The 17,622-nt window shown below is 44.6% G+C and overlaps 1 protein-coding gene across 2 annotated transcripts in view; it reads right to left on the bottom strand.

The window, feature by feature from the left end:
- The window catches only part of SUMO1 (small ubiquitin like modifier 1), a 76,772-nt gene that overhangs the window by 47,304 nt on the left and 11,846 nt on the right, over positions 1-17,622 (bottom strand). For both annotated transcript variants that reach the window (XM_085648970.1, XM_085648971.1), the window contains exon 2: positions 59-136. In XM_085648970.1, the coding sequence (XP_085505096.1) occupies positions 59-136 (78 nt within the window). The remainder of the gene's footprint in view (positions 1-58; positions 137-17,622) is intronic.

The following is a 17,622-nucleotide window of genomic DNA, read 5'->3' as shown; positions in this document are numbered from 1 at the left end:
CTCTGAATCTTGCAAAGACCTATCTTTGAAAGATAAAGAGCTTATCTGAAAATCTTACCTGCCCAATGACTTTCAATTTGATGTATTCGCCATCTTTCTTGTCTCCTAAATCCTCAGTTGAAGGTTTGGCTTCTTGCTGGAAAGTAAAAAGAATATCACATGGGTATAGTTTCATTCGAGACACATTTTAACACCCAGCTAGCAAACAGTTTCCTGCAATTCAAATGCCACATTTTCAGTTGGAGTCTGATATGGCCCGCAACTGACGGTGATTGTGCCGAAATCTGGCTGCATTGCAGCAGAGACTAAGCATAATACAAAGCCTTTATCAATTTTCACAGGTGTCTTCAAACCAGCCAACTCAAATCTAAACACCGATTCTAATAGTTCCACATCCGGTTTAAATTATCCTTATTAAGTATTGAGCCTACCTGTGGAGAAAAGCTGGAAAAGCAATGGCATCAACAATAACCAGGGAAGTGGACAAAGGGCGGCATATAAGTGCTTATACAAAGCACAGAAAATATATAAATTAACGTAAAAAAAAAAAAGGTCTGAGGACTTCTTTTGCAAGTAAAACATCCACTACCACGTCAGTGTTATACATTCAGCCACAAAAAGAGACAACATTCTGTGATGTTAGTGATGGATACGATACAGACCAAGCAAACGTTCCACGCAACAGCAGGTACATGATCAGACAAAATACCATGGGCTGAAGTGGGCTGACCCATTGCGCCATGCAATTGTGGGTAGAGCGAATACCTGAGTAACTGGTAAAGATGGATGAAGAGGGATCCCCCAAACCCCTATCCATGCATGTATATAGGAATTTTTTAACTATGTATCATTTTGATCAAATGATGTTGGCTAATGCATAAAGCGGTCTCCTCGTCAAACGCAAAGATAAAATGGGCAAAAGCATTAAACGTAGGATATAAGCGTGGGACTCTAGCCCATTATCTAGAAAATACAAAACATTTTAAAATGCTCCCTGGAAATCCAAAAGCGCATAAATCGCTAATTATCCTGCACTTAAAGGCTCAACAGTTCAGGGTAGCAAAGAATATCCATCCATCATGCCCCTTTCTGCTTCAAATGGAAAGTGAACATCTGGTCCTCCTTCATGGTACACGTTCAAAATCTATGACAACAGGAAGGTATTAAAACTATAGCTCAAGATGCCAAATAACGGACTGAAACTGGCCCAAAAAGTTGCATCGTCACCTGTTCACCAGCACGGACACACTTTGATAAAAACAGCTGTATTTCCAAGACTTCGCATTAAAAAACTGAAATACTTGCAGCAGGTCCAGTACAAAAAAGCTGCTCTGGTGCCCTGGGTATGAGCAGGATACTATCTCGCCAGTGACGAGGAAGGGAGGGAGAAAATAAGGGTTGTTTTGTACAAAGGTTATTAGAAAATGCATTCACTGAAGGTCAATTCTCCAGGTTCAAATAGACTCCTTTCACTCAATTCTACATGTCCCAAAACATCCCTATCATGTGCGGTGTCCCCCAGGATTCCATTCTGTCTCCTGTCACCTTCAACCTCTACCTAGAGCTACCCTGGGGCTCTACTCCTAGACAACAGCATCAAGAGTACCTAATATGTCGATGATACACAATTCTATAAGAAAGGTATCCGCTGCTCCAGTCATCCAAAACCTCAAACACTGCCTACATCCCATCCAGAAGCTCAATCCAACTAAAACAGAAGTCTTGTCATTTGCCAAGAAAAATCAAGAAGAAATAATACAAACATGGCTCAATGAGACTTTTGTGGCTCCGAAACCCCAACTTTTGCCAAATGCTAAGTAAATTGGTTTCACCATGGATACCAACCTCACCATCAAGTAATACACTTTAAAAAAAAACACAAAAAAAAACACACACAGACAGTCTGGTACCAACTCTATCGTCTAACGAAAGAGAAAGTTTTTTTCTAGAAAGTAACTTCAGAACTGTTTTACCAGTCTTTGTATTCCCTGTTCTAGATGATGGAAAAGCCCTGCTCCATGCTTCCAAAACTCCACACAACACCCCTTACGCCGCAGCAAATCTCATCCAGGGCCACAAGAAATATAATCACAAAACCATCCTGATGGAACTCCATTAGCATCCCTTGCAGGTCTGCACCATCTTCCAAACCAGCTGCCTCATTTACAAAGCCCCCACAACAAGCATGCCCACTTGTATTGGGGACAAGCTCACCATCTTTGGCCACTACCAGACTGGAAACTAAAAAGTGTAAAAAAAATTAAAACAAAGCAGCAGGCATTTTCTATTTGTGCGCCCAGGACCTGGAACAACATCCCTGTATCCATAAGGACTGCCTCAACTCTGCTCCAATTTAGGAAACAGCTGAAGAAACACATTATTAAAGAACACTACATCACAATGCAGTACCAATTCAATTACCAGCTACCTACCCTATCACTCGATGACCGGATCCCTAAGTTTGATCATGTACAGTGCTCAGCTGAATTTTTTGGCTGGGTTTGCACTATAGACACCAAATAAATACAATTCATTTTTTAAAAAAATATTTCCATAAAGGGACAATTTATTAAAACTATTTTAAAGTTCAGCAGCTAAGCTTGTAGCAGGTTCAGAATGCTAAGACTACATCCCAGCAACACTACAACTCGAATAGATCTCTACTGATCCCAATAAAATTAAAATGCATAAATAGTTTTACCCAGTACAAAAAAAACCCACCTTAGACAAAAATATTCCCTCTCTGCAAATTCCACCAGATCAGGATGAGCAAAGCTAGCAAGCGAATTAACGTCAACCACAAATCGCCCCATTCAGTAGTGGTCACCCGTACTACCAAAAATAAGTACCAAAGCCAATCTTCTGGCATACAGTCAAGATGTATCTTCTGAAACAAACCTTTCACCCTACTAAAAGCAAATCACATCCCAATATAAATCAAACCACCCAGAAGACAGTGGCTAAATAACCTTGATACTACTAAGAATGTACTAGTGGCATGTCGATTCCCTATCACTCCACAAATACGGTCTTAATTTTACTTGACCAATCTTTTATGAAGTGTGCTAGGTCTGCAGAAATTAAGTGGAAGCGTTACAACGTCATTTTGCTAGCCATTAAAATTCCCTTCAGTGATTCCGCAACATAAACACTTAGGAAATACAAATGCTTTCAACTTTAATAATCTAAATCATGGGGAGGAGCCAAGATGGCGACCGGGACGGCAGCGTAGACCCCCGGCTCCGTGAGCCTCCGCATCCCGCACGGATATCCTGCCTGAGATCCTCAACTTGTGCTACGTGGTCGTGTTTCTGAAGGAGAGGGGCTCCCGACTGTGTGACTCCGAGGTTTCTAGCCGTGCTATCGCCGGAGAAAACTGCATCTGAACTTTGCGGCCTGTGCGGCCCTGGAGCCGGGACATCGAGTGGACGCCGTGGCCGGGTGGCAGTGCGACAACAGCGGCCGGTGGTGACTGGGTGGAGTCGGCCCACCGGAGCGGTGTCAAACTCGGCCTACATTTCGGCGTGGTCACTTCTACTGCCCAGTGTAGCTGACCGAGTGCATGACCGGGGGTGCAAATCTTAGATCCTCCGGTGACTGCCCCTGCCTTGCTGGTGAGCTGCCCGGCCGCCGTCCGTATCCTGCCCCGATCATTGCGGGCCGCCCCCGGATTTCTACGGGAGCTGGTCCGTGGTGGGGACGACTGTTGCCCGTGACCACGGATAGTTTTTTGCCTGCCCCCGGAACCCGGTCACCCGCGACGTGGACATCGCGACGCTTGTCCTGGGGTCCCGGCCCCGGTGAGGGTCGGGCATACTTGGCGGCCATCTTGGGTCGATGAAGCCTACCATCCTGTCCGCCGGGCCGCAGCGGGCCTGTGAGCGTACGATTTTTGGGAGTGTGGCGGCGAGATCACAGAGAGCTGAGCTGGGGTACGGCGACCTCCTCGAGGCTCTTGGTACTCTTCACTCCTCCTTGGTTCATGGTTTCGTGATCTTGGGGAGTAAGCTCGATGGTGTGGCGTCGGAGTTGGGGCAGCCCGCCTGTCCGCACGAACACAGAGTCTACCCACACTGCGCGCAGGAGGACGCTGTGGCGGCCCCCCCTGAGGTTAGTACACGATTGGACGCCCCGGCCAGTATGCTACAGTGTGTTCGACCTTCTGAGGGCCTGATCTGTCCCGGAGGCGTTGGACCTGAGTGGGATGTGGTGGCCTCATCCCGTGCATGCCCTCCTGCGACCCAGAGACAACTCCAGCAACTAATGTCTCTTTTGGCTGCTTCTGCCTTCCTGAACCTTGCGTGCAGTGCAGATCCTAGGGCAGCACTTGGAAGCCTGTTTCCTCACGCGGCGGACTGTGTTGATGCTCAGAGACTTCCACCCCACCTGTGTGCGTCGCTTCTCTGTCGTTGTTGGACATTCCTCTGCCTAGGAACATGGGGTATGGTGCTGGGTCGAGGGGCTGGCATGGGCAGAATTCCACTGAGTGGTCAGGGATGAGGCTGGCCCCTCGGGGGTGGTCGCCTAGTGGACGGGCGGGCTTGGGGTGGTGTGCTCTCCTGACATGGCTACTGGCACAATAGACGCATAATGCTCCCCATCGTGGTTTGAGAAGATTGTTTTTGTGCTGTTCCTTGTTCACTTTAGGGGAACCTTACCGTGCGGGAGGGAGAAGCCGGGGGTCTGTTATGAAGGCCCTCCTCCAGTTTATAAAGACTTTCTCTACCCCCCCGTCTGGTGGGGATCCTTTCCTACTTCTTTTCCCTATTCTCCTACATTTCGGGTCTGGTTCCAGGGCGACAGGCACACTGCTGGGGGGGGGGGCCGTACTCATCTGCAGAGGTGCAGGGTGGGGGGTTGGGGGAGGGGACTCTGTATTCCTTCATCTTTTTCCATGGCCTCCTTTTTCTTCTCTGATTCTTTTTGTCTTTCTTTTTCTGGGATCAGCGTGATACACCTCCTTTTGCTATGCCTCGTTGCCGTTCCATGTGTTCACAACTTCCGGGGTGTTCTTGGGGAGTTCTGGCGGGGGACTGTGGGCGCAGCTGTAGACTATGTTTTTCTCCATCCTGATGTTCTTGTGTTTGCGCCATTGACCGAATAGATTGCTGTAAATCGCTAACGTTCATTACTCTGTATATCCGTGATCGTTGTTTTAAAATGGCTTGTCACCTGATCCTTCTGCCTTGTTTCATCACAAAATGAAAACCTTTTTCTCCTGGTGCCCTACTTACGCTGTTCACAGTATTAGCAGTACGATTTTGCTCCCTGAAGTGCTGCCTGTGTTTATACTTGTCGTTACTGCTCTGATTGCTTAGCGGCCGGCCCCGGGGGGTTGTAGGCCCATACTTGTTCTTATTGAACTGTCAATAAAGGTTTTCAAAAAAAAAAAATAAATAATAATCTAAATCATGCTATACGTTTGCCACTTGTAAAAATCCACCCATGTGCGTTGTGTTTAATGCTAAACGAAATGGAGAAATAGTCCCCCCCACTACTGAAACACCTCACAAACCCTAGCACCTAAATATTAGCGGACTGCAGCAAGAAGAGGAAAAGCTAAAAGAAAGGATTCAGCAAAGCTACTATTTAGGTTATGTGTCCGGTTTAGCATTGAAGGCTAGTTCTCTCAGATGATTTTCACATCAACAGCCTAAAAGGCTTGACTTTTGCACTTTTCCTTCCTGGTTATCGCAAATTAACAAAGTGTTTTGCTTATCATTTTGAGGTTTGGGGAGTGGGAAATCTCTACTATTTTATGCAGACAATTTAACCTTGGTGAAGTACATCCCTGATGGACAGCAACGGCTCTTCACTGCGATTTCTATTAACTATAAGAATAACCAATAAGAAACAAACTCAGATAAGGATAAACTTGTAAAGCGCACTAATACACATATGTGTCAAGGCACTGAAAAGCAGGGGCTATGGAAGCCCCCTGCCTCCCCTTCCCCCCTGTAATATGACATGGATCCCAATATAAAAAGTCAAAAAATAGGATTATTTATGGGTGAAACTTCACTCAAGATTGCCTTGGACCTTGCAGCTTAATTCATTGACCAGGAAATTCCATCAGGCTTGTTTGAGGATAGGCACATCAGGCCTAAAGAAATCAACTCACCCACTCGCTATGGCGAGTCGGGTTCATTCAGGACGACCTATTATTAGGGCTTACTGCTGTGGTCTGGCAAGAGACTTTGATCTGCCAAAGAACAGGTGTTCTGTTTATTCAGAAAGTGAATAAGAAAGATGCCTTTAGATCGTGTTTTTATCTTCTCACATTGGTTGTGTGCTCAAAGACGGAGGTTAAATGTCAGCCAATGTCTTCTTAAAACTTGATGCTTATTTTATCCCAGAGACTGGAGTTTACTTTTCTTTCTCTGACTGCAAAGTTAGAGGGTTTTTATGCAATTGAACTGTCGGGATAATTGTGCTGGGCATACAACAACAAAATGGCTAGTAAATCAACAAATGTTTAAAAATATATTTCAGCAGCTAGGAAAGCTTTTTTTTATAATTCTGAAGTGAGATGAAAAAAAGATTTTACTAGGATAAAAACAAATCCGAATGCTTTTTTTGGGGATGTGCAAATGATAAATATTTGCTGAAGTCAGATTTCTATACATTATTTATCCGCTATGCAGTTTGTCAGTGGGAAAGATAGTTGCCTTTTCAATGGAAAATGTCTGTCTGTAAATGACAGTGCGCTACCACGTCATACTTAAGTAACATTTATTTAAAGTGAGCATTTTTTAACATGAACTGAGAAGCATTGTTACCGCTGCCCCGAGGACAATGCTATTAGTGAACTAAGAGACAAGTCAGGGGTCATGTGTATCCTATGCGTGGGCTAGATTTTTATTATACAGAGAGCAAAAGTATAGTCTATTACTGTGGTACTCAGAGTACGGCCCGCCAGGCCTTCACTGGCAGCCCGCAGACCTTGCTGCTTCTATGTTTCCTGTGAGGCCGGCAGGAAACACAGAAGATGGCCTCAGGAGCATACGTAGTGAATACGTATGCTCCTGCAGCTATCTTCTGTGTTTACTGCCAGCCTCTGTGCCCGCTTCTGTGACGTCACGCATGGTACCCGAGGGAAGCTTCCCAAAAGGCCCTTTAAAAGTCAGCTGTAAGCGCTTTCACAGCTGACTTTTAAATGCCTTTTGGGAAGCTTCATGTTTCGTGTTGCCGAACTGCTGTGTTACAATATTGATAACGCACATCACTATCCCGGAACATTAGATGCAAACACATTTAGTATTTGGCCTATATACTGTCAGTGCAAATAGGAATTTTCCCAAAAGTGGGAAAAAGGGAATTCCTTGTAGGAAAAAAGTAATGTGACAATTATTGTGCTCCTTTCATATGAACACAGCTGTCAATGCCACACTGAATTTGCTAATGCTATCCCTGGGTTATAATCTGAAATTAAATTAATTTTGATATGACGCATAATAGTTAAATCCAAAAAAGGTAAGCTCTTCTCATCAGATAGTTATCTAAGGAATTAAATTGGGTCCGAGAACATAAATATTGAATGATTAAACTGCATACCTAACTGCCAGTAAACTATTTGCAAGAGAAATATTCAAGGTTATGGAGAAATAAAAATTGAAGCACTGTTTATTCAGACCTAACTGTGCAGAGTATCTGTGTGGGAGCCTGTCTGGCTACTGAAACAGCCATTTTAAAACGGAGACTGATCTCCTTCCAGTGGGACATTTTTAAGGGATTACTTTGCAGACTGGACTTTAAAAGAAGCCCCAGATGGCTTTAAGAGTGTTGGAATTGATTAACCATCTGATATTTAACGGTTATACAATAGTTTCACTAACTGGGTACTCGGATTACTTTCTTTTAATGGTGACCTCACTAGACACTATTATGAGCTCTCTGACGGGATGAAGGGCATCGCAATGGAGAGGAAAGTGTATTAAACTAGCATCACTAATTCCATTTTTTTTTAGGTCGAAAATCTTTAGTTTGATTGAAAAAAGACAAGAAACATCATATGTCTAACTGGTACAGTATAAGGCAGTGGTACTCACGTTACAGCCAACGGCCCTTGCTGTTTCTACGTTTCCAGTGAGGCAGGACAGAGGGCAGGAGAGGGCAAGAGAGTGAATATACATATATACACACAGACACACACACTGGGTCTGGTGGCTCAGTAAATTAATTTTTTTACTCTGGCCCAGCCCCTAACCCCGTCCCTACCGACCCTACCCCCACCGGTGCAGCCCCAAACCACACTGTAAATTTGTCCCCGTAGAGAAAGTTTGTTATTACCCATGGTCTATTACATGGGTACTCGCAAACATTTTCCCATGGGGACATAAGTGTGGTCGCTCGTGTGACTGAGGGCTCCACAGATACCAGCAGGGGGATGTGGGGGATAAGGTGAGTGTAGAGAAAACAAAGCATGTACATCTACTGGCTGAACGGAATTGCACGATGTGGAAACAGAAACCACAGGAACAATCCCAGCTTTCCTGCTTGACCAAACTGCATGATCCTGGGCAATTATTTTATTTTACTTTCCATTCTTTTCCTTCATTTTCACGTATAAGAGGACCTCAAAATATATGACATCAGAATGTGTGCTCTACAAAAACTTGTCCTGGGTTTCATTTAATAAAAACTATAATGTTGATCATGTATGATAGCAACCCCATCCACCCAAAGTTACACAAAAACCGGCCTGTCTCTTAGTTCACTATTGGCATTGTTGCCAGGGTAGAGTGGAAGCATGAATGCTTCTAAATTCATGTTTGAAAAGTATCACCTTTTAAAAAAAAATACTTCTCAATGCACTTACAGAATCAGATTTACTAAGAGTGAAAAGCTCTGCAGGTAATGAAATACACTTTTTGAATTTTGAGGAGACTACCATTTTTACACACTTGCTGCAAGATGTCCTTATAAATTTAGTTAATTCCTCTCTAACTACAATTAACTTTTGAATGCCCGTTTATTTAACATATTTTTGGTCTGCTTAGGCAGCGCTTGCACGGTCTCTTCGAGCTGTATTCAGGTATAGACTTACATCTCCACCCATTTTCAACCCATCTTTTCAATTGGCTCCTGTTACTGTCTTTTCTAAATAGTTGCTTTAGATTTGTCAATAGGCTTAGTAGTCCCTCCTTATTACTCAGTCTTCTACTTTTGTAACCTCTCATGAGGACTGGCCTTTTTAGGTCAAGCCTAGAGCAGCAGCATGCTCGACTTTTAGTAAGGGGCTTCAGAAAGCTCCCCAAGCTCACCACACGCTCATGCATGTTTTTTTTTCTTCCATACAGGCTAATGGGCTTTGCGTTCATCTTTCAAATAAAGACAGCACGCAATTGGGCAAAGGCGGGTGCATGTATCGTCTTTGCTCCGCCCACGGCCTATTGCTTGCAGTTACCCGCACAGGCCACATCTGTTTTCGATTATCGTGCCCAGACAGGGGCGCAATAATTGAAACCAGATCGCTCGCTGTGGCGTGCGTGCATCACTCTTTACTTGAGCACCAGTTGCATTACCTCCGTGATTCTGTTCTGAATTAATCTTGTTTAGATTTCTGTATTTCGATGCTTCAGACAGGGAAATGATAAACTAAAAACTCCGCCACAACTCAGTCACACTACAAACTTTCACCACTAACTCACCCGGCTATGTACAAGCGTGAAGAATTTGTATGCACGAAGTCACAATGCGATGCTTTACACATCATAAAATAATTAAATATTGTCTTTTCATTATGAACACTGTTTTCAACGGATGTCGTTTTCCTATAGGGCTTGCTGCGTTCTGCACACTGATTCTGCTCTAGTTCTTGGATTATGTCGTTAAAATCTAGCAACCAATGCACGGGTACACATTGTGTTTTTTTTTTTTTATTACTTTATTTTTTTTTAAATTACAACTCAAACAAGAAGCAATATGCAGTATCCTGTCCGAAGTGAAGCATACACATGTTACACAGTTTAGCACAATCCGATATTACGTCAAACCATCCGAAAACATTGTAGCACCGCTTCATATGGAGGCATCATTAAGCACCGTAATATACATGGTGTAGTGGTTCTCCACTCTACCAGAGCAAGTTGCAGTAATGCCCTATATGTCTGGGGGGGGGGGAGGGTCCCTCTTCAGTTTACGTCTCGCCTGTCGCGTTAAGTTATTAGTGTAGTCAGTCCGCAACTATTGTGTGGTCCTGTAGTGGAATGTCATCTGCAGTCTCCGTTTGTTCCTGTCCCCTGTTGGTAATGTATGTCGTGTATAGCCCCCAGAGGTTTTTGGGACGGCTCCTAGGAGGTAGTAGCTCACTGTAATTCTCTGTCTGTGTGCTACAATAAAGCATATCTCGTGACCACTGTTACATGGTGGGGGTAGGGCCACGCAGCCAATGGATGGCGACTCTGCGTTTCGCAAGCAGCAGTTCCATATCTACCAATCTACGCTTTGCTCACGCAATTTTTTGGGAGTAGCCCAACAGTGCCAGGGCTGGATCCGGAGCAAGCTCCATTTCTAAGATTTTCGCTAGCTCCGTAAAAATCTATTCCCAAATGTATATATTCTCGGGCAGGACCACGCAAGATGCATGAAATCTGCCATGAGTTCCGGGCATCTATCACAGGCCGAAGTGTCTCGTAATCTTTCCTGAGTATAGTATGCTCTGTTGAGGTACTTAAAGTGTATCAATCTGTGCCTGCTGTTCAGTGATATACAGCGTGTACTGGTGCAGCAATATGCCCACATGGCATCATCTATTGGCTGTTGCAGATCTCGCTGCCAGTCCAGCCTGGCCTTCGAATATTGGTTGGCTCTATGAGATATAGCCATCTTATAAATATTGGAGACTATCTTGCGAGGCGACTGTGCCTTGATTACTTACGTGAGTTCCACAACCTCTGGTGGCTCCAATAGGTCATCACCCAGCACTTCCCGCAGGGCATGTCTAGTCCTGTGGTACTGGAAACTCTGCAACAGAGTGCCAGGAGGTTCCCACTGCCCTACTTCTCCCCACTGCTTAACCACGCCATTCTGAAACAGATCCCCGACCCTCTGCAACTGTAAAGAGTTTAACGCGCAGATCACCCCCGGTCTCTACAGGGGGGCAGCCAACGCGCCCAGCCTAGTGGCATCTCTGGGGAGTATAACAGGGCACCCGCCTGTAGCTGCAGCAGAAAGTGCCATGCATGTCACGTAGCGTTGATCGAGTCCAGTATCCCCGTCCTACGATCAGGGTCTTCCGACAGCAATGCTGGAAGTGACAGTGGCTCCGCAACAAGCGTCTCAAGTCGGAGGTGGGGAGCTTCCTTTGGGCAGTGTATCCAAAAATACGCGTGCGAACACTGCGCAGCCCTTTAGTATAAGTCCGGGGCTTCCAGGCCCCCCATGTGTTATGGCAAGGTCAACGTCTGCCACTTAATCCTAGCATGTTTGCCCGCCCAGGCTAGTTTAATGAGAAGCGTCGTGACCCGACTGAAGAAGGATTTAGGCAGTACCATGGGGATATTCGTAAACAAATCGAGGCAAGACCACCATTTTCATAAAGGAAATTCTATTTAACAATGACAGCGGCAACTTAATCCACCTCTCCACGTCCTCTTCCAACCTACCGATCGCAACTCCATAATTTTCCCAAAATACAACCTCGGGATCCGGGTGGACCCGAATCCCCAGATATCTTATAGAGTCCGTGGACCACTGCAAGGGGTATTCCACATCAGGCTGAATAGTGGCTGGTGTGAGCGGGACTACGACTGACTTTGGCCAGTTAACCCGTAACCCAGATAAGGCTCCAAAGCGTGCCACCTCCCGTAGAACCGAGGAGAGATTGTTTTTGGGGTTGCGAACGTGCAATAAGGTATCGTCAGCATACGTTGACACTATCAATTTTATTTTCGACAACCTGATTCCCTTGTGACTATGATACTCTCTGAGGGCGCAGGACAATGGTTCCTCCACCCAAGCGTAGAGCAGTGGGGACAACGGGCAGCCTTGCCTCGTTCCCCACGAAATGTTAAAGGGTGAGGTCACCAGGTTACCGACCCTAACCCTTGCTGTAGGACGATTATACAACACCCCGACCAGTTGCAAACAGACTGAGCTCAGACCCATCCTAGTTAAAACTTGTCGCAGGAAGGGCCACTCGACAGAGTCGAAGGCCTTCTCCATGTCCAAAAAAACGGCTGCCGCCTTAGTATCTGACCTGGTGTGCTGTAGGGCTCCAAATACCGTACGCAAGTTGTTAGTGAGGTTCCTATCTGGGATAAACCAAGCCTGTTCGGGGGCCACCAGCACCTGTGCCAAGGGTACGATCCGATTAGCGAGTATTTCCCACGGGCGAGCACTATTTCGTCCCTTTCCACTGGTTGCATCAAAAATTCTCGATGCGTATTCGTGAGGAAAGGCAATTTGATATATGATAGATATTCCAGCATTTCCTCTTCCGTCCCCGAGGAGCGCGAAGTGTACAAGTCAACGTAGAAACTGCAGAAGCGTTCTGCATTTTCGGTCTCTTCTGTTAATGCCGCCCCTTCCCCCCGAAGTGAGTTCGGTGACTAGGACTTTGCTGGGGCGTCTCCGCAGCAGCTGTGCTAGGACCGCACCCGGTCTTTCTCCCTCCCCATTTGCGCGTGCCATGGCATATTTACCCAGGTGTCTAAGTTCCGCATCGGCAGCATCCTGATACTCCTCCAAAGAAGACTTTATTTCAGCAGCCACAGCATCATCAGCCGTCGACAGCTGGCGGCGCTCCAAATCTCCCAATTTTCTCTCCAGCTCCGTCAGGCGTCTGCGAATGTCCCGGAGCACCCCGAGTGCTTAGCCATGGCAATGCCCCGTATATAGGCTTTGAAGGCTTCCCATATTACCTGAAAGTTGTCAACCGACCCTATATTAGTCGCAAAGAACGTCTCAATGGCTTCCGCAAGTTCAGCTTTGAATGCCGAATCAAGCAGTGAGTATGGGGGGGAATCGCCATGTGAACGGTGGGATACCTTTCATAGGTGTAGTGATCGCTATCAACAGCGGGGAATGATCCGACAACGTACATCGGTTACACATTGTTATCGCTGGAAATACCGCTTGAAATCAGAGCTAATTGTGCGTCTTTTTGTGTTTCTTCACTGCGCATGCCCTGTGACGGTTCAGATGTCAATTGCTTACTTGAAATTAGGCTCTACTTTCTGAGACTGCGCATGCCCAGTAGCTGCACAGGTCTGCGCATATGCTGTGGTGTGACATTTTTTATTTACGCAAGTTGTGAGCTCTGTTAGCGCCATATATCATGCATTAAGTTTTCACTGTGCGCGTGCTCTGTACATTAGTGTCTCCCTGACATGTCTATGGTGTTCCGGGTTTTATAAGGGATTGCAATTCACTGCTTCTTTGGCCTGCCGAGAAGCCAGAGGCAGCGAGGTCTGCGAAGGAAGAGCTACCAGGAAGTTGCGGGAGATGTTCAAGCAACAGTAAAGTCTCATGGGAAACAGGCATGGTAGACGAGAATCATTTTAAATGGCGGCCGCGCGTCTCGTTGCGGGTGTCTCACCAAACTCATTTTTCTTTTATTTACATGCTGAATGGCACCCGTGCGTCTCTTTGCACGCGGCTCAGCCAACGTATTCTTTTTTTATTTGCTTGCTAAATAATGGCAACTGCAAGACCAATGGCAGTGCACTGCAGGGGATGCTGCCGGTAAGGGAGTGTGTGGGCAGCTGTAGTCAGATGCGTGGTAACTAAAAGGTAAGGAAGTTTATCTGTACGCTTGCTGAAGGGGAAACCTTTCCTCTACTCCCTTCAGTTAAAGCAAGCATTTGCAATGCAATAGGTCTCACATTTACGAGAGTTTGAGCTATTAGCATTGTAAATGACAATTCCAATAGCTTGAACTCTCGCAAACGCAAGACCTATTGCATTGCAAATGCTCGTTACTTGTGTTGTTACTCAGCAGGTTCTATTAACAGTCTGTGGACACTATGTCCTTAAAAGACTTTCTCCTACCTGCTGTTGCAGCCACACTTTTCGCTTACCAGCTAACACACAAAGCATTTGTTTCCTGCTCATCATCAGAGGAGTTTGGAGGGGGGCATGTTCTGTTTCTTGCACTTCCCTCCTGCCCCCACCCTGTTCGTATTTTTAAATAACTATACATACTTTATCAGTGGAGAAGTGTGGCTCAATGATTAGAGCGGCAGACCCTGATGCAGAGGTCTAGCCCGGGACCAGGGTTCAATTCCCCGCCTCGGCGGGTCTTGGGCTCAAAATTTCCACGGACCTGATAATTCTCGCCTCGGTGCCTATTCCAATCATGGAGTCCCACTCTGCAACTCTGGGCAATAGCTTGCTAATCTCCACAACGGCCCCCACAACGCTAAGGATGCCTGGGTTCCACCTTGGGGGTGCCCAGGAGTGGACGCCTCACAGGGAAAGCCAGGATGGGTTCCACAGCGGTATTCGTACAAGCGCCTTGAGACCCTTGCGGGTGAGTAGTGCGCTATACAAGTATCAAATTTACATTTATCAAATTTACAGTGCAGCGCCCGTTGCATGTGTGTCGCAAAGGTTTTACTTTCATTCTCTTGTGTTTTTCCAGCTGCTGCATCCCTCTTTCTCTGCCCTCCCTCCCCCTTCTGAGCCTCGCCTTTCTTCTCTCTGGTGTGGCTCGCCAAACTCTATTTTTTCAATATTATATACTTTTAGTAAGCCACGCGACACGTGATGTGCTTCGCTGCTTACCAAAATCGTATAATATTGAAAAAATAGAGGTTGGCAAGCCCTGCCTTTTTCCTTTGGTGCAGCTCGCCAAACAGTATTTTTTCAATACTGTACATTGAGCATACTCCAGGACAATCCTCAGTCCCTCATTTCAAAATCGGCACAGCTGACCGTAAATCCATATGACCATTTCCATTTAATCAACAAACGTAACCCCAGTACGCAGGATTCCGTAAGATACACCCTCAACATGCAAGGCATACTTGAACAAGTGACTTTGTCTTAATCCTCGCCACTCGCATGACAAAATCACCTGATCCTGGCATGATTATGGCCCAGGACTTGGCTCCCCCCCTTTGCGTATGTGAACCCGCACAGAAATAGCAGTGCCTGATCTGTCCCGATGCACGCATGTTTATATGACGTCGCTCTTTCGCGGGGTGCCTTTGCGTCTGTCCCATAGGATATTTATAGTCTCAGGGAACCATCAATTCGTCATGTCCACTAGGAAGCGGCAGAAAATGGAGGAGTATGCACCCGAACAGCTGAAAAAGCACACAGTGTTGGTTGCAGACACTGTGGCTTCATTGGTAAGGGTTGTTTAAACTGCATTGTTTTCTATTTCTAGGCACTGCCTCTGTGTCCTTTCTCACACCGGCTTTGCCCTGTTATCTCACCTGTCTTGCACAATCTCAATTTTCACCGACCAATCTTTCAGTTTCACTTTCACTGTTCATCCCACTCACATGTGCTTGACTTTACTTAACGTATTCTGTTGGGCATCAAGGTAAAGGTTAATGGCAAATCCAAAGTCCTGATTGATTCTGACACAACACTATAATACTCACGCCACCAAATTTTATTAATGAGTGGGGTTCTCTCAGTAGAACGTTAAAACATCGTCCCAGAAAGATATCCCACATCGCTGTGAGATGAAGTGTGGTCCTCAGCGATATTATAGGATAAATTATTGTAAAGAATAATCATTGAAACCTAAACAGGAGGTATATGCTGAACCGGGATATCGAAGTAGAGAAATTGATAAATCTCTTCATGAAATTGTTTATTCCTTCATTAAATTAATGATAACAGGAGGTGAAAACAGAGAGCCCAAGAGATAAATTGAACTGAACTAATAGGAAGATCAATATAGGATTATACATGATTTACAATCCTATTATAGATTCAACAATACTGTTTTTAAATTTATGAGTCTGTCCTGAAGAAGGTGGTGCCAACCAAATTCTATCCCACCGAAACGCTGTGTCGACAACTTTCTTTGAGTATTGTTTTTATACTGTGTATTTTTATGATAGTTAGAATCACATTTTATTTATCTTTTCAAATGATGATGAAGCAATAGTTATGACTTGGTATACAGGGAAATGTGTTGTATTTTGTATATAATCTGAAGTATATATATATGTGAATAAAATAAGGATATCAAAGTTTGCTTCTTCCATCTATGGAATTGTATGTGATTTTAATGAAATTGAAATTTGTAATTTTTGTGGTGTGATTTTTTTTAAATAAAAGATAAGATATTTTTTGTACTACCAACAAGGCATTGTGTTTTTATGTATGAGTGAATATGTATGTAAGAGGACAGTCCAAATAGCGAGAATACCACAGGGAACATTGTACTGATATTGGTTTTAAGTCTCTTGACCCAGCAACAGAAATGTGTTACAAAAATGATTACTTGAGGTGGTTTTAAATCATTTTTACTCCCTTCATGCAGCACATGTAGAAATTATATTCAAGTCTTTATTGGGGGTTAAATGAATGTGAGTGAGTTAAAGGAGTGTGATAAAAAAAAAAATTAAAAAAGGTTTAACTTAAGTTGAATACCTCTTGAAAACTTTATTTCGTGACAAATATATTTTATTCAACTTTTACTTGCATCATATATGGCTTGTCTCGAAATAGTTAATCCAACAAAACACGATGATCATTGTATCTCAAACAGTTTCTCAAGAAACATAATTCAGAGGGTACAGATAAAAGTGTCACGTCATTCCTATTATTGGCATGTAGGTATTATATTGGGAGATGACGTCTTCCAACAACCGGATGTACATACACAATGCCTAGACTGCTACAATTTGATTATACCCATTATCATACAACCACATGTACTCATAACGCTGTTTCTTTGTCTCAAAGAAATGGCAATAAAAAGTTATTTTTAAAAAATGGGTATATAGGTATCTCCTCTGATCCCATTTTCAATACCTGCGTCAAGTTAGTCAGCATAAAACGTGCGTGTTTGGGTGTGTCTATCAGTCAACTGGAGTGTTGTCTCCATCATGTGTCAGGATACTAATACATACACATATTCCTTCCTTATCAATCCCGAGGGAATATGTAAGCTCTTTGGCGTAACCTTAGAAGGGATTAACAATTTCAGGGGGGCTACAGATAACATTCAAGGGGGTCTTGTTCTCATCAGTTACAGAAGAAACATATGCCATTTTGTTAATCTAGAACAGGCGCCATTGAGCCACTGATTTGGCAACAAGGTGGTCTTCTCTTTCTCCAGCCATATGAACTCATTCCTTTTCCACAGCAACATGTGAGATGCTTAATCATCCCATATGAAGGCAACCTGCCTTTTGGCTAAGACTAAGGTCAGTGCTGTGCATAGACATGCCATCTTGTTTTGTAATAATCAATGCTGAACTAAGAGGATCTTTAAGGCTACAATGTATTCTCTGACATATCAGGTGCTCCATGAATTGTAGTATTTTCGACGATGAGTCGCCAGATAGGGGCAAGCACAGAACATGTGCTGTAAACTGGCATCTCCACTTAGGTCAACACCAACTGAAAAGGCATGGAAATACAGAAGAGATCTGCCACATGCCTCAGGACAAAATAGAACTTTAATTTAGTCCACCACTACGAATCTCTATT

The sequence above is a fragment of the Triturus cristatus genome, chromosome 3_2, assembly GCF_964204655.1.
Source record: "Triturus cristatus chromosome 3_2, aTriCri1.1, whole genome shotgun sequence".
Lineage (NCBI taxonomy): Eukaryota > Metazoa > Chordata > Amphibia > Caudata > Salamandridae > Triturus > Triturus cristatus.
This window is presented reverse-complemented; position numbering and strand designations above follow the sequence as displayed.